Source organism: Callorhinus ursinus, unplaced genomic scaffold (assembly GCF_003265705.2).
Source record: "Callorhinus ursinus isolate GAN/ISIS: 27379988/994484 unplaced genomic scaffold, GSC_fseal_2.0 scaffold1, whole genome shotgun sequence".
NCBI lineage: Eukaryota > Metazoa > Chordata > Mammalia > Carnivora > Otariidae > Callorhinus > Callorhinus ursinus.
The window spans coordinates 98212439-98240381 of NW_027397063.1; the positions used below are offsets into that span (position 1 = coordinate 98212439).

At 35.6% G+C, this 27943-nt stretch overlaps 1 protein-coding gene across 2 annotated transcripts in view; it reads right to left on the bottom strand.

The window, feature by feature from the left end:
• Positions 1-958: 958 nt before the first annotated feature.
• The window catches only part of GMPS (guanine monophosphate synthase), a 63823-nt gene continuing 36838 nt past the window's right edge, over positions 959-27943 (bottom strand). For both annotated transcript variants that reach the window (XM_025879997.2, XM_025880005.2), the window contains exons 6-16: positions 23584-23777; positions 23162-23327; positions 19836-19987; positions 19184-19357; positions 17639-17744; positions 15210-15325; positions 12590-12715; positions 7350-7465; positions 3761-3891; positions 2624-2796; positions 959-1081 (exon numbers count right to left, since the gene is read on the bottom strand). In XM_025879997.2, the coding sequence (XP_025735782.2) occupies positions 980-1081; positions 2624-2796; positions 3761-3891; positions 7350-7465; positions 12590-12715; positions 15210-15325; positions 17639-17744; positions 19184-19357; positions 19836-19987; positions 23162-23327; positions 23584-23777 (1556 nt within the window). In that variant the 3' untranslated portion in view covers positions 959-979. The remainder of the gene's footprint in view (positions 1082-2623; positions 2797-3760; positions 3892-7349; positions 7466-12589; positions 12716-15209; positions 15326-17638; positions 17745-19183; positions 19358-19835; positions 19988-23161; positions 23328-23583; positions 23778-27943) is intronic.

Genomic DNA, 27943 nt, shown 5'->3' on the forward strand with positions numbered 1-27943 from the left:
GACTGGTCACAGTCTTCTGAACAGTGGGTAATAAATCTGCCTACAGATTACATCTAAGAGTTCATTTTACAACTCTTTACTAGATAGTCTAAGCTGTGGGCGTGTGTAATGGTTTCTGTGGTCTCAGAGCTGGCCCTCTGACCAAACGAGATCAAAACTCTGACTTTATGCTACACCAGAGACAGCCTCTTCCGGGAAAGAGAACAGAAACTTCCTCACAAGGCTATGGGAGTTGGCAACATGGGTGGGTGGTGGGGGGATAAAGCTCCTCACTAATGAACAGGCTGACAGTGAACACCATGGCATCTATGTGGAACAGGATTTGAAAACATTTTAAACCAAGACCATTCATAGCTTCTTTCTCCCATGGCTGTGATGTCATAAAATTCTAAAGTACTTCAACAAATTCCTGGTGTTTTCCATCTTAAGGGAGCTTACATTTGATAGCCCCCGTGTCCTGCAAAAGGGCTGGAACAGCCCACCTACACCTTATCTGGTATGTTCATCCCTCACCCCCACCTTTGGAGGAGTAAGGTTACTTATAAGTAAATTCAGATTCTCTGAAAGACATACATACTAAGTCACACTGGTAAATAACGGGTGTTTTCTAACAGCTCTTAGAAACTGGCAAGGGGAGAGAAGCCTATTACTACCCCCAAATTCACCCACCTTCATACATCTTCATTGACGGAGACATTAATAGCAACAGTGAGTTTATACATAAAGAACAAGTGAGGCAAAGGCAAAAGCAGTGCCAATCTGAGTGCAGGCAATGGTGCTTTGATTATACCCGTACAAATGCTTCAGTCCCTTTTAGTGGTCCCCGACTCAGCTCTTAGGCCGTAGATTTTTGCTGTAGAGAACTCAGATGTGATGCAGCCGCTCCAGTAACTCTTTTCACAGTACCGCATGTCAATACTGGGAATGGTTTCTAATCAATTTAAACTGAACACAATACTTTAATAGAACAAGAAGTTTATTACTCCCACTCGGTAGTTCCTGGGGGCTTTGATGTTAAGTCATACATAATTCGAGAAATACCAGGAATCTTCTTAATCTCAGTGACCATCTTTAACACCACCTGTTATAAAACAAAGATCATAAATAGAAGAGCCACGATCCAGCGCATGTCCAACATACCTAGAAGGCTTGCATTTACAATTAAAATGTGATCTACTTTTATTATTCTCTTCTATGTATATAGTATGGTCTCGGATTAATTTTATGTAGTGAACCTAATTTCCTTCTATAGATTTAAGTGAATTAACTCAGTACTACTCAAAGCGTAGTCTGCAAACAGTTGCCAGTCTGCAAATTATGTTTGTCCTAACAAGTGTTTAGAAACATTTACAGCAATTTGAAATTGCTGTGACATCCAAGCATGTGATACTATGTATTAAAAGCCAACGCTTCAAATATATTCTGTGGCTGAAACATACAAGTCCATGGCCAGCACAGTGGCACATAATGCACTGTAATAACAAACACTACCAAGTGTACAAGAGGAGAATAAGGCCTGGTCACTTGAATGGACAGAGATTTGGCAAATTTGAGCCTAAGAGGAAACAAACTCTAAGCCACAATCCCCAACCTAGCTATCTAGCTATAACCAGAGCCTTGCATTAGAGTACAGAGCAGAGGTCCACCTCTGCAATAAAGTCTCACTTTGATTTCATTTGCTACTATGCAAATAGCTGCTCTGGAACACTCCAGGGGAGAGAGAACAGGAGGGAGATGGTGATCAAAAATAGTTGGTAGTCAGAGCGCCTGCATGGCTCAGTCGCTGGGGATGGAGCCCTACATTGGGCTACCCGCTCGGTGGAGAGCCTGCTTCTCCCTCTCCCTTTGCCCCTCCCCCCTGCTCATGCTCTCTCTCACTCTGTTCTCAAATAAATAAAATCTTAAAAAAAAAATAGTTGGTAGTAGGCAGAGCATTAAGCAATTCATGGGTGTCTAGCCATCATGGTATCAAATCTCATCCATATTTCTGATAAACTCTTCTTCACTACCAGGGTTTTCTCCTTTACTTGGAAAATACTATTTATAAAGGAGAGGTTGGCAAGATTAGATAGAATTGTAGATTAGAAGTGGTTACTCCACATAGTAATCAGACATCTGGAGGGGTATAATAAATTTTTTTATTATTTTTTTAATTTAAATTCAATTAGCCAAGTTATAGTACATCATTAGTTTTTAATATAATGTTCAATGGTTCATTAGTTGAGTATAACACCCAGTGCTTTATTTAATCAATTATGTGGAGATTAAAAAAAATAATAAAAGCCGAGGGGTGCCTGGGTGTCTCAGTGTGTTAAGTGTCTGACTCTGGATTTTGGCTCAGGTCAGGATCTCAGGGTCGTGGGATGAAGCTCTGTCTTGAGCAGCCCCCCACACACACCCCTTTCAGGCTCTATGCTCAGTGGGGAGTCTGGCCCTCTGTCCCTCCCTCTGCCTCCCATCCCGCGCACACGCATGCTAATAAATCTCTAAAAAATAAAAAAGCCAATCTTACAAACAGAAAACCAACCCCAGAAATATCAATTTTGTCATAGCCTAGTCCAGTCACCATATTATAAAATGTAGGAGATATTAAAAATGTACATGAAAAAAACATATAAGTTACCTCTACAGGGATTTCATTGCCAGGTGTTGCAGGTATACCAGTCATGAAATCACTAGTAATAAAGGTTCGAATAACCACAGATCTCTGGCATGAAGGCTGCTTCTGAAGTGGGTCCCGATCAAAATGCAATGGTGTCAAAATCACTGGCATCTGGCTAATTTTCCCAGCATACCCTAGAAAAAGTAAACACGTAGAACAAATGACCACGTCATGGAAAAAGCACTCTAACCCAGTTCCATTAAATCATCCCAGATAACATCTAAAATCACATACATAAACATACCAGTTAAGACCATCACCATGCATTGTTTTCAACTACTGTCATATCTATAAGTAAACTCAACCACAAATACAAACAGTAGAATTTGATGATTGCAGTGATGCAGTATATATATAAGCCCATTCTTGTTACTCAAGGTAGTTATGGTCTATACTGTAAACACTGAATTAGCAAATTGTAAACCACTGTCCCTACAAGAAATAGAGAGATTCTTGCAAGCCTCTGGTCACAACATTTTCATCAATCAATCAATACGTAACCTTGTTTTATGTATGTTTCTGTTTAAGGACACCTTTTTTATTCTGTATTCATTAACAATGAATTATAGGCAACAACACTATTATAGGCAACAGCACTATAATTCATATATAAATAAAGCTTATCTAACCCACATATTTTCTCCATAAGGCACATGACAGTCTTCCTGTGCTCAGAAACCCAGACAGCACCTCAGCACTATGACTGGGGGACATTTCAAACAGTAAAATCAGAAATAAGCACAGAAATGCAAAAAACATGCTACTAAATAGACTACAAAAAGGACATTTAAGAGTGAACAAAAAGAATATCAACTTGTATAACCTCAGCTGGGAACAATGGGAGTCAGGCAACTCAAATTTTTGCTTATATGTACATATCCACAAATGACCATAAAGGTGAAAAATTTTGTATGGCAGGCAGTATCATAGAACTGAATGAATAAATAATGAATAATAAATGAATAAAAATAAATAATAAATGAATAATAAAAATAAAGGCATCTAAAAATTCAAACTTGCATCCTCCTAACTAGCAATCATAATGCCACATTTCAAAATTCTAGTTAAGAGCATGTAGTAATAAAATGAACAACTTACCAGACTCCCTGAGAATGTTATGGGCCTCAAAGTCAGCTTGGCGTAAAGTACTGAGCACCCCTGTTGTCAAGAAAGTGGGAGTAACATCTGTAGGAGGTTCTTTAACTGGTGGGCCAAATATATAGACAACTCTAGAAGGGGAGGTGAAAATTACAGAGAAATGACAATTTAGTAGAAGAAGCAAGGAACATAGACTATCATTCTTTCCATTAATTCTGAGGCCCCTCTCTCACCCACTTCAAATCACCACATGGGTAAGACTGGATATAAGATTGTATATATAGGGGTGACTGAGTGGCTCTGGCATATGACTTTGGCTCAGGTTATGATCTCAGAGTCTTGGGATCGAGCCCTGCATCAGGCTCCATGCTCAGTGGGGAGTCTGCTTGTCCCTCTACTTCTCCCTCTGCCCCTCCCCCCAACTCATACTCAAATAAAATCTTAAAAAAAAAAGATTATATACTTTCTTTTTGAAAGAGAGAAAGAGTGCATGCACATGTGGGGGAGGGGAGCAGAGGGAGAGAATCTTAAGCAGGCTCCACACCCAGTGAAAAGTCTAACACAGAACTTGATCTCACAACCCTGAGATAATGACCTGAACCAAAATCAGAGTCAGACACTTAACTGACTAAGCCACCCAGGTGCCCCGGGATATAAGATTATAGAAGGGTCTATGTTCTATGTACCTTCTTGAAAGTGTATTCTTTGGAAAAATAGTATCTCAGAGTATACAAAAATATATGGGATTATCACAATCCTCTTTTCATATGATGTACTGGATTGATGCATATCCCCCAAACTTCATGTCCATCTGGAATCTATAGGTGAAAATAGGGTCTTTGCAGATGTAGTTAAGATAAGGTCATAATGGATCAGGGTAGGCAAAAATTTTTGAAGGTGTTTTCCTCTTCTAAGAAGAGGAAAATGTGGAAACAGACAAAATAGAGAGGGCCATGTGAAGATGGCAACAGAGACTGGAGTTACACTGCCACAAGCCAACGATTGCCAGTAAACGCCAGAAACTAGGAAGAGTCAAGGAAGGATCCTCCCCCAGAGCCTTATGCCATAGAGGGCATGGCCCTGCTAACACCCTGACTTCAGACTTCTAGCCTCTAGAACTGTGAGAGAATAAATTTGTTTTAAGCCTCCTGGTTTGTGGTAATTTGTTATAGTACCCCTAAGAAGTAAATATACATAAGCCTGGGGAAACACTGAGTTGAACAAATAAATAGGTTGTTTTATGCCAGAACTTCAGAAACTATATGCTAATATGCACTAGAAACCTCCAAGATAAGGCTACAGTGCATTTCCTAAACTTATTTGACTAAATTCTTTTTCACTTTGCAAAACACTGATCTCAAAGACTCTCATTTCCCCATTATTAAAAATGTTACCAAAATAGAACTTGATATCCTACTATTTGCTCCTAAAAGGAATAACTCACTACTTCTTTAAGTAAACATCCGTTTGAAGGATAGGAAGATGCACTGCAGGCGTTAATAAAAGTAACTTTAATAAAAGAACACAGCTTGAGGAAATTAGGATCAGATAATTACAACTCAAGATGAATCCTACCACTGGTTGGGAGGACCTGTTCCACAACCTTCACCCAGAAAACAAGGGGCAGTCAGGATATAGATATGAATGCATCCTAGCTCTCCCGACTTGGACTCCAACCAGCACACAACTGTCCCCTTTCCCTAGCCCTATATGTCTTAACCAAAGAAAATACATCTCTCTTGGCAACTTCCATGGTGAAGTTTAATAATGCTTTTTTTCCTTTTTCTTAATATGTACTTGGAATAAAAACATACAGAAGAAAACAACATCAGATCAAAACCACACTACCACCAACTAATTCACTGCCTCCTCCCAAACATACTATATAGCAAGTTTTTGTCCCATGTATCAAATACCACACTTCTACTAAATACAGTCCATAGAGTTCATAAATGATCCTTCAAGGAAAAATCAACTAGGAAAAAGAATGCCATGAACTCGCTCTTTTTGTCTTATTTCTTACAAATAAGAGTGTTCCTAGAATGTACAGGAATAAGTAGTCTTTCACATTGTATAGGACAGTAAAACTGGAGTAGATACTCTCTATACAAAGATTCCACAATGCAAATTAAGAAAAAATTTGGCAAAAATAGAAAAAAATGTTTTAGTTGTTTAAATTCCAATTCCCAAAACAGACCCTGGCAAAGAAATCTAAAATTCACCGAAACTCTTAAAGGCTTGCTAGGTTCGTATTTTAAAAATCTATTTTTTGTTTGTTGGTTGTTAGACTTTATTTTTTTGCAGGGGGGAGGGATATTCGGGAAAGGAGGGAGGAGCAAATGAGGGAAAAAGAAAACAGGCAGAGAAACCAGCATATAAAAGGACAGAGAAAGTTTAAACAAGGGTGAGGGACCTGTGGCAAAAGAAAAATAGAGAGGGAAATGAAACTGTAATAATGTTGTGAAATGAAAAACAGAAGCAGTTGAGTCAAACTTAGGGAAAGGGAATGTTCTGTATGATCTAAAAAGTTTATTTCGACATTTAGCATTCTCTAGAAGATAGATAATGAACCATTATTTTAACCAAGGCAATTATCTCCATTCAAAATAGGCAATTACAAATTTACCATTATTTATTAATAATTCACTCTTTTCAGTATGCTGATGGTGCTTCTCTATCTGCAGGCCTTAGATTCATCACCGTAATAATATTAGCCTTTTAGTGGGCATGTTCCCACCAATAAAAAACTGGCTTCCCTGACTCCTTGTCTCAAAGGACATACCAACAGGCAGTTCTAGAACTATACACACCCTCCTGGGTGAACACCAATAGGTAGGTTCCTAATTCCTGCAGCAAACTTGAGTAAACTGAAACCTCAAGTAATTCTTTTTGGCTGTTAACTGCTTAATACTCATGAAGAAAATGAAAAAAGAGTAGACAATGGTGAAACTAGAACATCTAATCACCAATCTGGTAGGAGATTTTTTTGAACTCTATATGGGACACTGCAATGGACCATTACACATAGATTATAAATCAGTTGTTGATATATCCAACATTAGAAATTACCATGCAAGCGAAAGAAAAACTGGATCTGAAAAAAATAAATTCAAAATAAATTCCACATATAGTTATTTTAATGATATCTGGCATATGCCTATTTCTTTTCTGTGACTTCCCCCGGGATTATTACTAAATTAACCAAGTCTCTATTGGTAATTATATAACCCATACATATTCCTTCCAGTAGAAGAAATCCTGGAAGAAAACATATTACCATAAAACCAACAGCTAGCATAAGCTCCTAATTTGGAAGACAGGTTTTAAAAGTGCCTTTAATATTTAATACTTAATAAAAAAAATCCTTCCTATTTTTTGTTTAAACAAGAGCAAAAAGTTATTTAATAAGCAGATGACGGCACTGTGAGGAAGGAACAAAACACAAGGTATTATTAAGTTTCTGCTCAACTGTGACCTCTGTGCATGCCTGTATGTATACTTTTGAGTCTTTTGGTCTCTCAAAAGTGGGAAGATCTTAAAAAATACACCCTTCCATTTCACCTCACCCTTTGTCCCCTGCAGAACATACCTGTTAATGTTGTGACACATGCGAGGTATAAGTCTAGCCAGGAAAATAAGAGATTCCCAGTCAGGCTCATCTTTACTGGAGATGCCACACACATAACTATAGGAACGACAGTCACCCTGAAAAAAAAAAAAATACAGTCAATAATTTTTAATGGTTTTATAGAAGCCAAAAGATGGATGGAAAATATTCCATGCGTGGTAACACCATTAACAATTGCTTTGATTTTTTTAAACAAAAACATGTTTGAATAAAAGTATATACAAATATTTCTCTAATGATATAAACCCTAAATTAAAATCCCATATTAAATTCTATCTAAATCAGTTCAGACACAAAGTGTCATGGTAATTTTAAAATTTTATTCAACACATGCCAGAGGCCCACTGGGATTTCATTCCAAGTATCTGCCCAAATGTATATAGCCAGCACACCTAATTTGGCAGACAAGACCTGCCCATGTTTTACCTCAACATAATAAAGGCTATATATGAAAAACCCACGGCTAACATCATGCTCAATGGTGAAAAGTGAGAGCTTTTCCTCTGAGAGCAGGAACAAGACAAGGATGTCCACTTCTGCCACTTTTATTCAACATGGTACTGAAAGTCCTGACTACAGCAATCAGGGAAGAAAAAAATAAGAGCTATCAATAGTGGTAAAGAAGTTAAGCTGTCACTATTTGAAGACAACATGATGCTACACACAGGAAATCCTAAGGACTCCACCAAAAAACTACTAGAAGTAATAAATGAATTCAGTAAAGTTGCAGGATACAAAATACCCAGAAATCAGTAGCATTTCTATACACTTACAATGAATTAGCAGAAAGAGAAATTAAGAATACCATTTACAATTGTACCAGAAAGAATTACATACCTAGGGATAAATTTAACCAAGAAGTAAAAGACCTGTAACTCTGAGAACTATAAAATGCTGATGAAAGAAACTGAAGAGGACATAAACAAATGGAAAGACATTCCATGCTCATGGATTAGAGGAATTACTATTGTAAAATGTCCATACTACCCAAAGCAATCTACACATTCAATGCAATCCTTATCAAAATACCACCAGCATTTTTCAGAGAACTAGAACAAATAATACTAAAATCTGTATGGAACCACAAAAGACCCCGGATAGCCAAAGCAATCTTGAGAAAGAACAACCAAGCTAAGGTATTACAATTCCAGATTTCAAGATAAACTATAAGGCCACAGTAATCAAAACAGTATGATACTGGCACAAAAACAGACACATAGATCAGTGGAACAGAGTAGAGAGCCCAGAAATAAACCCACACTTATATGATCAATTAATCTATGACAAAGGAGGGAAGAATATACAATGGGGAAAAAGTCTTTTCAATTAATGATACTAGGAAAGCTGGACAGCTACATGTAAAAGAATAAAACTGGACCACTTTCTAACACCATTCACAAAATTAAACTCAAAATGGATTAAAGATCTAAATGTGAGACCTGAAACCACAAAAATCCTAGAAGAGAACACAACAGACAGTAATTTCTCTGGTATTAGCCATAGTAAACATTTTTCTAGGTATGTCTGAGGCAAGGGAAACAAAAGCAAAAATAAACTATTGGGACTACATTGAAATAAAGTTTTTGCACAGTGAAGGAAACCATCGACAAAACCAAAAGGTAACCTACTGAATGGGAGAAGATATTTGCAAATGATATATCCAATAAGGGTTTAATATCCAAAATATGTGAAGAACTCACAAAACACCAAAAACCCAAACACTCCAATTAAAAAACAGACAGAGGACCTCAACAGATATTTTTTCAAAGAAGACCTACAGATGGCCAAAAGACTCATGAAAAGATGCTCAACATCACTATTCATCAGGGAAATGCAAATCAAAACCACAATGAGATACCCCCTTATGCCTGTTAGAATGGCTAGTATCAAAAAGACAAGAAGTAATAAGTGTTGGCAAGGATGTGGAGAAAAAGGAACCCTGGTGTACTGCTGGTGGGAATGTACAGCAACTGTGGAAAATAGTTTCTCAAAAAATGAAAAATAGAAATGCCATATGATTCAATAATTCTGTAATTCTACTAAAGGGTATATACCCAAAGAAAATGAAAATGAAGACATTAAGTCGAAAAGATACATGCACCTCTATGTTTACTGCAGCATTATTTACAATAACCAACGTATGTCCATCAACAGATGAATGGATAAGGAAGATGTGATATGTACACACGTACACACAGAGAGAATATTATGCAGCCATAAAAAAGGATGAGATTTTTTTTTTTTTTTTTGCCATTTGCAAAACATGGATAGACCTAGAGGATATCATGCTAAGTGAAGTAAGTCTGACTGAGAAAGACAAATACTGTATGATTTCACTTATATGAAACCTAAAAACCAAATAAACAGCTGAATCAGACCTACGAATACAAGAATAAACTAATGATTATCAGAGGAAAGGGGGGTGGGAGGGTGGGCAAAATGGGTGAAGGGGGAGAGATACCAGCTTCCAGTTAGAAGATAACTAAGTCACAGGAATAAAGCCACAACACAGGGAATACAGTCAATGGTTTTATAATAGGGATATATGGTGACAGATGACAGCTACACCTGTGCTGACAAGCACAGTCTAACATATAGAGAAGCTGACTCACTGTGCTGTACATGTGAAAATAACATAACATTGTGTGTCAATTATACTCTCACACACACAACTATTAAAATGAAAAAAGATCTACCCATGTTTATTAGGTGGATATTCTTAAGTATTCTTAAGTCAGAGATAAAAATAATTTCATAAATATTTACTATAAATTTCTTTAAAAATGAACCACTGAAAATTAATGAACCACTGAAATATCCATTAAGTTTAAGTTAAATATCCATTTAACTTAAAAATAAATGAATAAAACATAATATTGATTCCCTTTTCCTTTGTCCTTTTTATTTTTTTAAAGATTTATTTGAGAGAGAGAGAGAGCACAAGCAGGAAGAGCAGAGGGAGAAAGAATCTCAAGTAGACTCTTCGTTGAGTGCAGTGCCCAACACAGGGCTCGATCTCATGACCCAGAGATCATGACCTGAGCTGAAACCAAGAGTAGGATGCTTAACCGATTACTCCACCAGATGCCCCTCCTTTGTCCTTTTTAACCCAAGTGATTTGCTTAAAAAATTTTTTTAAAAAAAAGTTAAACTAAAATAAGCAATTTAAAAAAATTCATTAGCTAACTACCTACCAGCCACTATACTGAGAATATGAGAATTCAGACTATATGAATGCTAATTTGATTGTATCTGTCAAAGTTTAAAGTGTACATGTTCCTAATTCAGGACATGATCTCACAGAAGCATGAATAACTGCCTGAAGAATGAATAACTGCTTTAAGAATAAGATATTACTTGCTGAAATGCCTATAATAGTGAAAAGCTGAAATAGTTTAAATGTCCACTGGTAGGGAAATGATTAAACAATGGTATAACCACATATGGACTACAAGGCAGTAGTTAAGAATAATCTACTTGTAATGGCATGCAAAGATAAGAAATTCATGTCATCAAGTTTAAAGGAAAAAGATGACAATACAAATCCATAATTCCTTTTTTTTTCTTTTTAAAATTAATGTTTCTGGAAGGACACATACAACTGGAGAATAGGCAGAGGGAAAATTATCCTAAATGTACTGAATTTTTTTTTTACAAGTATGGTTTATTTTGGTATTTAGAAAATAAGCTTTATTGTTATACTAACCATGAATTTTGATTTTTTTTCTGGGCTTCCAAGGGTCTCACCTTCAAAAGCATAAAAGACTAAAGTAAGATATCTAACAACAAAAGAAACTTTTACTTTGATGGTAAAAGTAGTGGAGCCTGAATAAGCTTCATTTTTAAAGAAGCCATTCATCTAACAAATTGCCTCAAACACCTATTCATCTAACATTATTATCTATAATAATTATCTAAGAAGGGGAATGTGGAACTAATTCAATTCAACTTCCTGCCTAGCAGGAGTTAGTATAGAGTTGGAAGTCCTCTGTATGAGATATACTTAGGACTGGAAAAACTTCTACAAATCAAATAACTTACCTGTTCTTCTATTTTTATGTAGTAGGATAATATCTGCCTGTAAGTATCATAGCATAAATTTCAAAATGAATCTGTGTATGATAAGATAACCAAATACCACTGAAAGAAAATTATTTCTACAATTCCAGAAAGGCTTATTTTAATAGTGATTTTAAAAATATACATAGCTTTCAAATATGGCCTTTAAAAAGGGGGGAAGAGGGAACAAGTTCAAAATAACTGGACCTATCATTTCCATGAACTAAAATACTTTAAAGACAACAATGAATTTTTATTGTCTTAGAGCTACATGGATTGAGGAGAAGGAGGAATTTAAACTGATGACTCAACTTCATGTATTTAGGAAAAAAAGTATACTTACTAAGTTTCAGATGAATAATCTCTAAAACAGAGTTAATTTCTTCCCACACATAAGGAAGGCCCAATAACTGGCATTCATACCATTTTGAGTTGAATTACTGACACTTTTTCTAGTTTCCATTTAACTAAAAGCCCTAACAGAATAGAAACTTTCCTCTTCCCTACCCTCCCAAGCTTTTCCCCAGAAACTCACTTGAAGATCATATAAAGGAGAATTAATATAATCTATTTATAAATAACATTTTAAAAGTGAAAACTGTATTATCCTCACACGCTTTTACAATTAGAAAAACAGAATAAATACAAAAATGTTAGTTGTACATGATCACAGCTAAGAAAGAACATGTTGAAGACACAGAGAGCACAGGGTTTAAGGAATACACAAGCTGAGAGCAAGACTTAAATAGTGTAACATGTTCATCTGGGGGCCTTCTTGCACTTAACACTTCTAAAGTCACAGTACACTTTCACACCAAGAAGCACACATAAGGACAGTACTTCCTGGTACCTGCTCTTCAAGGCAGAAGCAAGCAAGTCAACCCTACAGCAAACCATTGTTTGAATATTTACTTTTGGTTGGAGATGACAGATGTTCCCAAACTACAAAATCTCAGCCTGAATATTTAGTTCCTATAACCTTATTCACTCCATAAACACTCTATAAAGTACCACCTTTTTACATTTCCAAATTTGGTGTATATACTTTATTTCATTTTCCTAAGTCGTTCCTATTTCAATATTAGTGGAAAGAATAAACTGCAAAAAGTTACGTTACAGATCAATGAATTCACACAACTCACCTGCACACCTACAGTTTTAATTGGCAACAGGAAGGCATTCAATGAATGCAAACTTGTAATTTGCATCAGCTTCTCCTGATCCTCTTCCGTTGTACAAGCTTTGACTCTTTGTAATAGTGTATGTGGCTGAGAAAAGCAAACAGACATTTCTTAAGGTTTCAAGAAATAAGGTATTCTTTTGGTATTTATTACTGTCTTATGTATCTACACTTACTGGTTTACAGCAATAGATCCTATTTGATATTTGACTGGTGTGTGCTATGCAGTGCATTAGAATTTCACTCCTGAGGGCCAGGGCTATGAGAAGTATCCAGATAAGAAACACAGATTATATCTGTATACTTCTGGGATTCAATCCTGTCAGCAGCAAGGGACACACCTCGCATGAGTTAAACCTTTTCCTTATAATAAAACCTCTTACCATAAAGTCACTTTTGTCTAAAATTAATATATCTCCACCAACTTCCTTTTTTTGGTGTATTTGCCTGGTATATGCTCTTCCATTCTTTTACTTTCACTCTTTCTATCCTTAGGTAAACAGGCTATACTTAGATTTTACTTCTCAATCCAGTTTGACAATCTGTCATAACTGGAGATATTAGTCCTTTTAATTAATTGTGGGTTAATAATGTGGTTGGATTTCATGCTACCATTTTATTCAGTAGTTTCTATTTGTCCCAGTTTTTAGGTTTCTTTGTCTTTTCTTACATTTTTCTACTATTTCTCCCAGCTCATTTATTTCCCTTCTACTGGTTTTGAAGTTAAACCCTGTATTTTTCTTCTTTTAGTAGTTCCCCCTAAGTGTTAACATGGATACTTAACAGAAGAGAATCAATCTCTCTGTCCCCCTGGCAAACAATACAAGTATCTTTGAATGCTTTAACTTCAATCAATTTCCTGTGGCTTATATGCTATTTTAGTTGTATATTGTTATAATATTTTTAAACAAACAAAAATTAGAGATTATTTTTATTATACAGCCCATGTTTGTTCTAGGCTGAGAACCACTGCCTTTAGTTCCTTAAGTAATGGACTGTTGGTAATAAATTGTTTATCTAAAAATGTCTTCATTTGCCCTAGTTCTTAGAAGACAGTTCATCTGTTCACTATTCACAATTATTTTCTCATGGCACTCTGAAATCTTCTTGTTTTTCCCGTGCTTTCAGTATAATAGTCATTCCTTCAAAGGATAAACAATCTTTCTTCTGTAGCTGTTTTGTCTTTGGCAGTCTGCAGTTTTGATAGGTATGCCTACTAGGTGTCAATTTTTTTTTCATTATCCTAAATGAGATGTGTTACATTTCCTGAATCTGAGGTATGGTGTCTTCACCAGTGTGGACGAATTCAAATACTTTTGTCTATTATCTCCTCCTGGACATATGTTAAAATTGACCTTTTCATTCTATTTTAACCTCTTCTCTATATATTTTCTCTTTGATGCTTTGTTCCAATTTCTGGATAATTTCTTAACATCTGTTTTTGAGTTCATTACTTCTTTCTTTAGCTGTTTTTAATTTCAGTTATTTTCATTACTAGAACTTAATTTTTTTCAAAGCTGCCCAAGTCATTTGATAGTCTTTTACCATATACCTTATTCTCATTATCAACTGCTTCTTTTAATTCTACATACTTTACACTAACTCCAGTATCTGAAATGTTTGAGGGTCTTGTGCCAGTTTTTTCCACTAACTCTCATTCATGTTACTTTACTTCTGTATATATTTTGCAATATTTTAAGTTCATATATATTTATTGGAACTCTGTATGTGGGGATCTTTTAAGGCCTTAAGACAATCCAGAAAGAATTTAAATTGCTAAGCCTGACACCTGGAAGCACTACCAACCAAGGTCCACTTTAAATTCTTAGCTTGAAGTTTTTCAGATGACAAAGATTATAAATTTAGGCACCAAATCTACAGAAGGACTGCTAGACTTTTACATCCAACCTTAGTTTGGAGTAAAAATGTTTCCCTTACTTTCTTGCAATACATATAAAATATACTTTTTAAAGATTTTAAGTAATTTCCACACCCAACATGGGGCTCAAACTCATGACCCCAAGATAAAGAGCCGCAAGCTCTACCAACTGAGCCAACCAGGCACGCCTAAAATATTTTTAAACACCCCTTCATATCTAGAATTTTTAGGATTCAAGGTATCTTATCTGTTGTAAGGCTAAAAAGATAAGTCTACAATTATAAGCCTCTGTAGAATATTTTCTGTAGTCATTTAACATGTTAAATTACCCTGAATCTTCAAAAAATGAAATTTGAATAAATTCATTGTAGATACTAGAGTACTACAAGAATCCATTCAATTCCTTATACTGATGAGCTATGTCTATTTAAAGCTCCTTTAATATACAAATTCAATGTAAATTATTACCTTTCTTTTTTAAAGATTTTATTTATTTATTTATTTATTTATTTATTTGAGAGAGAGAGAGAGAGAGAGAGAGATAAAAACAGCATGAGAGGGGAGAAGGCCAGAGGGAGAAGCAGGCTTCCCGCCGAGCCGGGAGCCCGATGCAGGACTCGATCCCAGGACTCCGGGATCATGACCTGAGCCGAAGGCAGTCGCTTAACCAACTGAGCCACCCAGGCGCCCCTCAAATTATTACCTTCTTAACACTTGCAGAAAAATCAGCTACTATTTTCAAAATATTGTTGGTTTCAGGAAAGTCCTTACAAATGTAAGGTTCTTCAGCACATATTACTCTGATTGCCAGGCCAGGACCTAAAGAGAACCATAACAATGGTATTTAATATAAATTTTATATTTAATATAAAATATCAGTTTCCAAATATAAAATCCTTCCAAAAATTAAAATCCGTTGGTCATTTTAAGTTTTTTCCAGTTTTACTGATCTCAGTAACTGACACATAACCATTGTAAGCTTATTTTTTTTTAAGATTTATCTATTTGAGAGACGAGGGGTAGAGGGAAAGAACTCCAGGCAGACTCCCTGCCAAGAATGGAGCCCAACTGGGGGGCTGATCCCACGATCCCGAGACCATGACCCGAGCTGAAACCAAGAGTGGGAGACCCAACCAACTGAGCCCCTCCACTTCAAGTTTTTTTAAGTGTTTTATTTCAAATGTAACTATTAGTTTCCCATCCAACTCACCATTTTTTAGAATGCTTTAGTTCTCTTTACATCAATGATTTCTATCTAGTTTTGGGAGCCCATGTATTAAGTGTCACAAAATTCTCCAACAAATATTAATTCATAATATATGCGCCCATCTTTTTTAAACTTATTAAAGAAATTTTTAAATATATAGAAAAGTAAAGAGGACAGTGTAATGAACCACCACCTTATTATTCATCACCCATGTTCAACTACCAATCTAATTTAGGAAGAAGAATATGCTGTTTAAAAAAAAAAAAGTACAACAGAGTGTTTAATTCTAAAAATGCAAACTGGTATTTCTATTTCACCAAATACTTAAAAGGATGAAAACATAAGGTATGCATGGATCTAAAAAAAAAAAATGGATTCTGCTTCTTTACTAAAGCAGAAAAGGTATCCTGTGAGATACTTGGTTATAGACAAAACCTTAGCCATGTTCCATTAATTCCTCAGTTTCATTCTTCATCTGTAGAATAAACAGTTTATTTAAAGTAAGTAGTATGCCTTATTTTTTTAAAAGCACCAAAATATTTTTTACCAAAGAAATCTTACATAATAAAAAAAAATCCAATATATAAACTTTTAAAAGTCAAGTGACTCTAGCGCAATGATGACCAAGGACACAGGACCACTTGACTCCCTCCATTACATTCACACACAATCCTTTGCCAACACACAAGTTAGAGACTGAATATCTTGAATTCCCAGATTTGAAGTTTATTGATACAAATAGCGCTAATCACATGAGTTATATATACCTTTGTGAGACTGCTTATAGGACCAATATGATATTTAAAAGTACAAGTTCTGAGGGGAGACTGTCAGGGCTAGCTCCAAACCTAATCTGCATTAACTTTTGGCTAACAGGGCTCTGTTCCCAAAATTTCCTCATCTATAAAGCAGAATAATGGTAGTTTTATTGTGAGGATCAAATAAGACAGTATGTGTAAAATATTTAGCAGAATGCCTAGCACATACTAGTACTTAAGAATTGTTAACTTTTACTATACTTAGACCATTCTCTTGACTCATCACCTAATGACTACTATAAAGAACCAGAAACTGAGGTACAAGACTTACCCAAGCTCAAGAACTTCTAACAAGAACAGTTTAAGACTCTCAGTCCTAGCTTTAAATAAATACCACCTTCAGTTAGTTATTTTTCTATATGACAGCAGCAAATGACTATTTAAACTGAGTATTTTTTTATTTGTTCATGAATTCGTTACATACAGCCCTATGCAAAGAAGTAATTCATTCAGATAAGTAGTCAACCATAGGATTAGGATTGCAGAGAACCACATTTTAACCTTGTCTTCCATGGAAGGCATCATGGTATAGTAGAAAGAACATATAAATTGCAGCTCTAACACTAAGACTTGTATGGCAATGTGGGGTACCTGGGTGGCTCAGTTTAAGCATCTGACTCGATTTCAGCTCAGGTCATGATCTCAGGGTTGTCAGATCAAGCCCCATGTTGGGCTCTGCACTGGGTGTGAAGCCTGCTTAAGATTCTCTCTCCCTATCCCTCTGCCCTTCCCCCTGCTGGCATTCACGCTGGCTCTAAAATAAATAAATAAAATCTTAAAAAAAAAAAAAAAGAAAGAATTGCATGGCAATGTTATTAAAATATCTCTATACCTTGTTTTTCTCATCTGATGGCAACATTATAGGCCAGACTCACTGGGGTGGTGTAATATTTAAATATAAATACAATGGAAAATAATTATGTAAGAAAATGAAGTATATATAATAGATATTAAGAAGAATTTTGTTCCCTACCCACACTTTCCTTTCTCTAAAGTTACATATTCCAAGATAAAAAGTTATTTCAAAATTGTCTGAATTGATTTTTCTTCAACATGAAAGTCTAATGACAAATCGAACAATTCAATTCTATTTTTTTTTTTTTTTACCTGGAAATGGATGCCTGGAAACTAACTCTTCTGGAAGTCCAAGTTCTCTGCCTAAAATCCTTACTTCATCCTTATGAAAATCTTTCAGAGGTTCTATTACTTTTCCCTACAGAGGGAAAAAGCCAATTAATACAAATTAGTAATGAAAATGACATGGAAAATAAAGAATAACATATTATTGGCCTTTCCTGATTTTTTAATCTAAGGTGAAAGACATTTTTTAAAATTTCATATCTTAAAGTATTTTCTGCCATGTGTTCATAAGGAATTAGATGAGTATTTTACTGATCTTCGTACTTCTCTTTGAAACACATTTTAAACATAAACCTTTCAAATATAAATAAAGCAGAGCAGTCCTACCCACCATCTCTGATCTAGTTCTCTTTAGAATACAAGGCAATTAGAAAACATCATACTAGTGTTTCAAAATTAAAGTTTTCCAAATGATACCATGAAATGAAAAAACAACCTACTCCTATTTGATAAAGGACTTACAGAGTGTAAAAAGAACACTTACAATTCAGTAATAAAAAGATAAATAAACCAATTAAAAATGTGCAAAATATCCGGATATTTCTAAGAAGATATACAAATGGCCAATAAGCACATGAAAAGATGCTCAACATCATTAGTTTTATTAAGAAAATGCAAATCAAAAGCACAATGAGATACCACTTCACATGCACTAAGATGCCTAAAATAAAGACAGATGGTAGCCATCTTAATGAATGTGAATTACAAAAAAAAAAGAGAGAAAATAACAATTATTGGCAAGGTGTGGAACATTGTTGGTGGATTATAATATGATATAACTGCTTTGTAAACATTAAGAAGTCCCTTTTAAAAATTAAAACTAGAACTACCATGGGGTGCCTGGCTGCCTCAGTCAGTAGAGCATAGGACTCTTAATCCTGGAGTTTTATATTCAAGCTCCATGCTGAGTGTAGAGATTACTTAAAATCTTACAAAAACAAAACAAACAAAAACTACCATATGATCCAGCAATACTGCTTCTTGTATATAACAACAAAAAAAAAACCTGAAAGCAGAGTCTCCAAGAGATATCTGCCAACTCATGTTCATAGCAGCACAATTCACAACAGCCAAAAAGTAGAAGCAACCCAAATGTCCATTAACAGATAAATGGATAAACAAAATGTGTATATACATACAATAAATTATTATTTAGCCTTAAGAAGGAAATCCTGTCACATGTTACAACATGGATGAACCTTGAGGACCTATGCTAAATGAAATAAGCCAGTCACAAAAAGACAAATGATTTCACTTTTATAGGGTATCTAAAGTAGTCAAATTCATGGAGACAGAAAGTAGAATGGTGGTTACCAGGGGTTGGGGAAAAGGAGAAGAGAGTAGCTGTTGTTCAAGGGATATAAAGTTCCAGTTTTACAAGATGAGTAAGTTATGGAGATCTGTGTCAGAACAATGCAAATATACTTAACATTACTGAACTATCCATTAAAAATGGTTCAGGGACAGAGGGAGGGAGAAAGGCTTTATGGCAAAGTTTTCATAAGCTTTTACCTCTTCTCTCAACTTTCTGATAAGCTCTGTGTCATTGTGATGGGTTTTGATGAGTTCAGCTTTGCCACTTGCAACAAGGGATGCACTTTCAATTAAATCAGGCCGTAAAGTACCTTGGGCAAGGAAAACCTCCTCTGGTTTCAGGTTCATTTCTCCAATTACTTCATTGGCAATCTATAACCAAGAGGAGTAAAACAGCCTTTTAAAGAGATGAATCTTTAAAAAAAAGATAGCAAAGTCTTTTTTATTTATACTTTCAACAAGATTTCTCAGAATCCTTTTGCAATACTGACCAAGAGGTAAAATCCACACCAACTCCCAAAGAAAACTCTTTTAAGAACATATGCTTTAGAAAGATTCATAAGATGGGCAAACATTCAAGAGCCTGAAAACCAGCCACTGAAATACTCAAAGAACTAAAAAGTCTAATATCAACTGAAACACCTATTCTTAAAATAAATAAAAGCCTGGCAACATAAGTATATGTTTTTAAAAAACCAGTCAGTATAATAGTTACATACACTAAAATTCTTAATAAAAAAAAAAAATCAAAATTAGTCAGCAAATTTGATTATTTCATATAAGGATGAGGAAAAACAAATACTAAAATTCACATCAAAAATAGTACACATTGTGGATATTAAAAAGGTACCTTAACAAAAGTATCCCCAATAATTTTTCTTTTCTCTTCAGGACTTGTTGTCATATTTAATGTTTTGCTAATTCTTTTTCGTGGAGTTCTATCTTCATCTGATATTGGTAGAGTTGTTGTTCCGTTGTAGAAAGAATGAGCGGCATTTATCACTGAGGAAGAGAAGAGAAGCACATTTTAAAACTAATAGAAGATTTTAAAAAACATAAATAATGGGTCAAACTACAGAAAGAAAACCTAGATCGATCTTTTGATCACCCTTACCTCGGCTACATATTATAGAACTACCAATAAACCATGATTAATAGAGTCCAGACACAGGAACTTACTAAATTTTGTTTTTTTGAGAATCCTGTGGCATTTAGTAATCTAAGGCCATAATATCATACATTATGCTGATTGCTTTCCTGTATTCAGTGCCCCACCAGAACAACAAGCAAAAGCCAAAGGAAGAAGCATAGCCCCAAGGGAGCTAAAAGTAGGGGTTCATATACAGGGATCAAAGTCCTCCGAACCGCACACCGAATTAAACAGTCTCTTGAAAAACTGATGTTTATCAGCATACATTTAGCAATCACTGGCTATCCTTTTATTTTTCAAGAGCAAGGTACTTAAAAACTTACTAAGATCTCTATTTGGTGGTAAGGCTGAACAACTGGTGAACCTCACTGAAATACAGCTGGCTATTTCACTGGGGGACACCAGTGAATTTGTAGCTCTTTCTCTTAAACTGGTCAATTACCCCAGAAAAGACACCTCCAATCTCCTGCCTATCAGCATTCTGATAACGAAATACCAGAAGGCAGGGAGAGAGTCACCATTCAATATACAGATTTTTGCTTAACCCTACTGTTTCTAACGTCGAATCTTATTTCTACCCTCAACTATGCCTGGTATTGACATCCCCAAGTCCAAAGTTTCTTTTCTGTAGCCTCTCTAGAGAATAAATCCAGTCTTCCCATAGGAAGGGATAGCAGCAATTTATTCCTGTGTTAAGGAAAAGAATCTCCTTCTCAGATTTTCAACCAAACTGTTTTAGGCTCACCCAGAGAACCACACCCCACAGGGAAGCCAATGTTTCCAATCTTGAGCCTCCCCACAAATCCTGCTTTTGTTAGTTTCCTCCCCTTAGCAACATTTTACTAGATATGTCTCCTCAGACAAGGGAAAGGAAAGCAAAAATAAACTATTGGGACTACATCAAAATAAAAAGCTTTTGCACAACAAAGGAACCCATCAACAAAATGAAAAGGCAACCAACTGAATGGAAGAAGATATTGCAAAGGACATATCTGGTAAGAGATTAATACTCAAAATATATAAAGAACTTCTACAACTCAACAGCAAAAACACAAACAATGCAATCAAAAAATGGACAGAGGACCTGAAGAGACATTTCTCCAAAGAAGATATACAAAAGGGCAACAGGTACATAGAAAGATGCTCAATATCACTACTTATTAGGGAAATACAAATTAAAACCACAGTGAGATATCACCTCATACCTGTTAGAAAGGCCATCAGCAAAGACAAGAGATAATAAATGCTGGCGAGGATGTGGAGAAGAGGGAATCCATGTGCAATGTTGGTAGGATTGTAAACTGGCACACCCACTATAGAAGAGTTTTGAGGGGCTCAGTCAGTTAACTGTCCAACTTGATTTCTGCTCAGGTCATGATCTCAGTGTGGTGAGATAAGAGTTCCACATTGGCCTCCATGCTCAGCATGGAGTTTGCTTGAGATTCTCTCTCCCTCTGTCCCCTGGCCCCGCTCACACTCACTCTCTCTAAAATAAATAAAATCTTTAAAAAAAACAAGTTTTTGGAGGATCCTCAAAAAATTAAAAATAAAACTATCATGTGATCCAGCAATTCCACTTCTAGAGAGATACCCAAAGGAAATGAAAACACACAAAAAGATATCTGCACTCCCATATTCATAGTAGCATTATTTGCAATAGCTAAGGTATGGAAACAACCTAAGTGTCCATCAATGTATGAATAAAGATGCAGTACACACACACACACACACACACACACACACACACACACACACACACAATGTATGAATAAAGATGCAGTACACACACACACACACAATGTATGAATAAAGATGCAGCACACACACACACACACACACACACACACACAATGGAAAATTATTCATCCATAAAAAATAAGGAAACCTAGCATTTGTGACATGCATGGACCTTAAAGGCATTATGTCAAGTGAAATAAGTCAGACAGAGAAAGACAAATACTGTATGATCTCACTTTTATGTAGAATCTAAAAACTCAAACTCATAGAAAAAGAGATCAGACTTCTTATCAGAGGTGGAGCTTGAGGAGAAGGGGAATTGGAAGAAGGTGGATAAAAGGTACAAACTTCCAGTTACAATATAAATAAGTACTAAGGGTGTACTATACAACATAACAATTATAGCTAATACTGCTGGTTGATACATAGAAAAGTTAAGAGTGAATCCTAAGAGTTCACATCATAAAAAGAAAAATATTTTTCCTTTTAATTGTTCCCATATGAGAAGACTATTAGCTGAGACTATTGTGATAATCCTTTCAAAATATATGCAAAATCTAATCATCATGCTGTAGCCTTAACTTATACAGTGATGTATGTCAATTATTTCTCATTAACTAGAAAAAAAAGTGACTATGGATTCTTCACTTCTCTGTATAAGCCTTTCAGTTTGTAAAATAATCTGTACATCCATATTTGTTGTAGGAAGACTTGGAAAATTCTCACACATAAATAATATTATGGATGGGAAAAGATAACTCAAAAAGAGTGAACGAGTAGAAGAGAACAGAATGACAGATGGAATTTTATTGATTTTTTTTATTGATTTGATTTTTTAGAATTTCTATTGATTTCAGTTTTAAAATTTATCCTGGGACCCCTCTTGAACCAGATAATTATAATGTAAAAGTAAAAAACATAATTTTAAATTTACTGGGAAACCTATACTTGTTTTTCGTTGTTTTTTTTTTTAAGATTTGAGAGAGTGTGGGTGCCTGTGTGAGCACACAAGAGCAAGGGGTGGGGTTGGGGGGATGGGGACAGAGAGGGAGAGAATCTCAAGCAGGCTCCCCACTGAGTACGGAACAGGAGGCAGGGCTCATTCCCACACCCTTGAGATCATGACCTGAGCCAAAATCAAGAGTCAGACACTCAACTGACTGGGGAACCCAGGCACCTCTAGAAACCTGTACTTGGTTAAGACAATGAGCTCACTCAAACCATAACGCTAGATCTGATTTGTTTAAATAAGTCCTCACATAAAGACTTTTCTGGGGGCTCATCAATACCTTTGACCTGAATTCCAAGCTTTTTGAGGGCTTCTTCTACAGACTGGCTTTCTCGTTTTCTCATAAAGCCATTATCAATGTGCACAGCAATGACTTGATCTTGGTTCAAAGCACGATTCAGCAAAGCTGTACAAACTGTTGAGTCTACTCCACCGCTGAGTAAAACCTACAAGGTGAAATTAAAAATCAAGTTGAGTACAATAAACAACAAAAAAATAGAAACTATCAGCTTAAATCATTACCCTTAAAAACACTGATTTTATCAAAAGTAGATATGGTAATTGAAAAAGCACTCTGAAACAGTGCAACTCACAAAACATCCGATCACCCAGTCAACATTTAAGGGCCATGGTGCTGAAGCCAGCTCTGAGTTCTAGCATTATTGACATAAATTTGTAGACTTTCAGATGTAAATTCCTTACCAAAACTTTTGATGTGCCTACTCTTTCTTTGATCTCTCGAATGCACTCAAGTTCTCTGTTTTGCACAGTGAAGGTCCCAGTGCACCCAGCTATATCGTAGAGGAAATTCTTCAGGATTACTTTCCCATTTTCTGTAAGGCCAACTTCTGGGTGGAACTGTGCTCCGTATAATTTTTTAGATTCATTTGCTATACCTTTAATAGAGAAAATAATCACAAATTAAAAATGTTTTCATGTGGAAGACTCAACTAAGTACCCATAGTAATTCCTCACAATTTCTTCCTCTATAAATATAAAAACTGATACAACTTAGTACATTTTTAGCTACAGGGGGAAAAAAATGTAAAACAAAAACTACGTTGCCACAATTTTTCTTTAGAAGTCCTTAGGTAGCAATTAGTGAACTATATAGGACAGTGAAATAAGTCCTACAGAGATTACCTCATAGTACTTTCCTTCTCCACCCAGATTGTCTATTTAATACAATGATAACTCAGTTTTGGCTCTCAGTCCCACACGGCTTTCATATGCAATATACAGCTATCAATTTTATGTATTAGAAAAACCTCATGTATTAGGCCTATCAGAATATTCTATGTATTCCTTTCTTAGATACTATTAACCACAAATGTAACTTCATGGATTTGAGTAATGTGTTTCTGACAAATTATGAATTATTTACTAAGCAAAAGATGATAGGCTAGATGTTTTACCTGTGTATGCATTACCCCTATTTACGGCTCTGAGATACCAAGAAACTTACAGCTGTTTAAGTAGCTAAATCAGGTCGAGCAGGCTCCCAGATTCATACTAATTCTATTATACCAAGAAACCTCACATTTTCTTTACTTGGGTTTTAGGACACCACTCTCTCTTGGTTCATTTATTTCACTGTCTGCTCCTTCTTAATCTTTGTTGGTTCCTCCTCATCTTATCCATCTCTACACATGAAAGTTGCCCAGTACTCAGCCCTTAAATCTCCCCTCTATACACTGAGTGATCTACAACTCTCATAACTTTACATTCTACCCATATGATGGTAAACACCCAAATTTATACTTCCAGCTCAATTTTCTACTCTACAGTCTAGACTCCTATATACAACTGCATATTCATACCACTTTTTCTATGTTTAATAAGGCATCTTGAATTTAATCTACAAACTTGAATGCCTGCATTCTTTCCTTTCAGGTAAACAGAAACTTCAACTTCCTGGATGGTTGGACCAAAAAACATGGGAGTTAAAACTCAATTATACCCTTTTCCCCCCCCACTCCAAATGCAATCCAACAGGAACTCCTTTGTCTCTCCATTCAAAACATATCAGAATCCAATCTCATTTAAGAAGATTAAAATCCTATCAAACATCTTTTCCAACAATGGTAAGAAACTAGAAATTACAAGAACAAAACTAAAAACTCACAAATATGTGGAGATTAAAAAACATGCTCCTGACAAAGGAATGGATCAAAGGATAAATCAAAAGAGGAAAAAAAAAAAAAAACGAAAACCCAAGACAAATAAAAATGGAAACATAACACCCAAAACTTATGGGATGTAGCAAAAATAATTCAAGAGGGAAGTTTATGGCAATTAATAACTACATCAAGAAAAAAAGATCTCAAATAAACCTAGATTCCACCAAAAAAAACTGTTACAACAAATAAACAATTTCAGTAAGGTTGTGGAATAGAAAATCAACATACCAAAGTCAGTTGTGTTTCTATAAGTTAAACTATCAGAGAAATTAAGAAAACGTTCCCATTTACAATAGCATCAAAAAGAATAAAATATTTAGCAACAAGCTTAACCAAGGAGGTGAAAAATCTGTATACTCAAAACTCTAAGACAAAGATGAAAGAAATTGAAGGCACAAATAAATGAAGAAATATCCTATGTTCATTGATTAGAAGAATATTGTTAAAATGCCCATTCTACCCAAAGCTATATACAGATTCAATTCAATCTCTATCAAAATTCCAATGACTTTTTCATAGAAATAAAAAAAAGGAATCCTAAAATGTATATCAAACTACAAAAGACCTCAAAGAGCCAAAGCAATCTTGAGAAAAAAAAAAGAAAGAGGCATCACATGTCCTGATTTCAAACTACATTACAAAATGACAGTAATCAAAACAGTACTGTACTGGCATAAATACAGACACACAAACCAAAGAAACATATATACACATATATACACACACACATAATATATACACACTAAATGGAGTATTATTTGGCTTTTAAAAAGAAGGAAATCCTGTCATTTGCAACAACACAGATGAATCTGGAGGGCATTAGGCTAAGTGAATTAAGCCAAAGACAAATACTGATGGTATAGCTTATATGCAGAATCTTAAAAAAAATAAAAAGCTGGACTCAGAAATAGAGAATGGAAAAGTGATCACCAGGGCCTGGCTGGGGGAAATAGGGAGAGGTGGTAAAAGGGTACATACTTTCAGTTGTAAGATGAATAAAGTCTGAGGACCTAATTAATAATATGGTGACTTATAATTGATAACACTGTATTATATAATCTAAATTTGCTAAGAAAACAGAACTTAAATAGTCTCACACACAAAAAGGTAAATATGTGAGGTGATGGATGTGTCAATTAACTCCATGGGGGAATCTTTTCATTATGTGTACCTATATTAAATCAGCACATTGTATACTTTACAATGTTGTCAATTAATCTTAGTAAAGCTAAAAAATTAAATTAAAAAAATGTTGAGAGAAGACAAAAAAACTCTGTACCCTGAGAAATTATCCTCCAAAAGTGAAGAAAAATAAAGACTTCCTCAGACAAGCAAATATTGAAGCTGTTTGCTGCCAGCACATGGGCCTTGCAAGAAAGGATAAAAGAATTTCTTTAGACAAAAGGAAAATGATAAAGGTCAGAAACTTTACATAAAGAAAAGAACATCATTCACAGTTCCTGGCTCACAGATCCCAAAACCTTTGGAATTTCTTAAGAAATTAGAGCTTAAAGGTATCTCTCATATTCATAAGGTGACTTTTGGAAAGCACCTAAGGATGGGGGCTGGTTACCAGGGGGAGACAACCATGTGATTAGAGCCTTGGAACTTTCAGTCCCAACCTCCTGGACTCCAGGGAAGGGAGGAGGGGAGAGGGGCTGGAGGATGAATCAATTACCAGGAAGCAGGGGGAGACAACCATGTGATTAGAGACTTGGAACTTTCAGTCCCAACCTCCTGGACTCCAGGGAGGGGAGAGGGGCTGGAGGATGAATCAATTACCAGGAAGCAATGATTTAATCAATCATGCCTATGTAATGAAGCCTCCATAAAAACCCAAAAGGATGATGTTTGGAGAACTTCCAGGTTAATGAACAAGTGCAGTTTGGGGAGAGTGGTGCACCTAGAGAGGGCATGGAAGCTCCATGTCTTTCCCCATTCTCTGCCCTATAAATCTCTACCATCTGGCTGTTCCTGAGTTATATCCTTTTATAATAAACCAGGGATCTAGTGGTAAAATGTTTCTCTGAGTTCTGTGAGCCACTCTAGAAAACTAATTGAAATGAGGAAAAGGTCATGAGAACCTCTGATTTACAGCCAGTCGGTAAAAATACTGGTAACCTGCACCTGTGACTGATGTCTGAAACCCAAGGAGGGGGTCACTAGAACCTCCAATCTATGGTTGTTCAGTCAGAGGCACAGGTGATAACCTCGGCTTGCAACTGGTGTCTGCAGTGTGTGTGGGTAGGGAAGGGGGTGTGGTCTCGTGGGATGCAGCCCTCAACCCGTGCAATCTGGTGCTATCTCTGGGTACACAAGGTCAGAATTGAGATGAACTGAGCTGACCGCTCAAATACCATACTGGTGTATAAGAATTGTTTGTTGGTGTAGGAAACACTCCCCAACTCTCCCCACACAATGGAAATTGCTCTCAGAACACCAAAAGACAGCAAAAACAGTGCTTAGAAGGAAATTTTCAGCACTGAATACATATATTAGAAAAAAAGAGATTTAAACTCAATCGCCTAAACTTCCACCTTAAGAAATGAGAAAAGAGCAAATTATATCCAAAGTAAGCAAAAGAAATAATAAAAATTAAGTCAATGAAACTGAAAACAGGAAATCAACAGCAACCACCACCACTAACAAAACTAAAAGCTGGTTTTTTGAAAAGATCAATAAAATTGGTAAGCCTTTAACCAGGTTAACTAAGAAAAAGAGAGAGGACACAAATTACTAATGTCAGAAATGAAAGAGGAGACATCACTACAAGTCCCATGGACATTAAAATAATAAAGGAATACTATGACTAACTCTATGTCCACAAATTTTATAACACAGATGAAATGGACCAATTCTTTGAAAGACACAACTTACCAAAA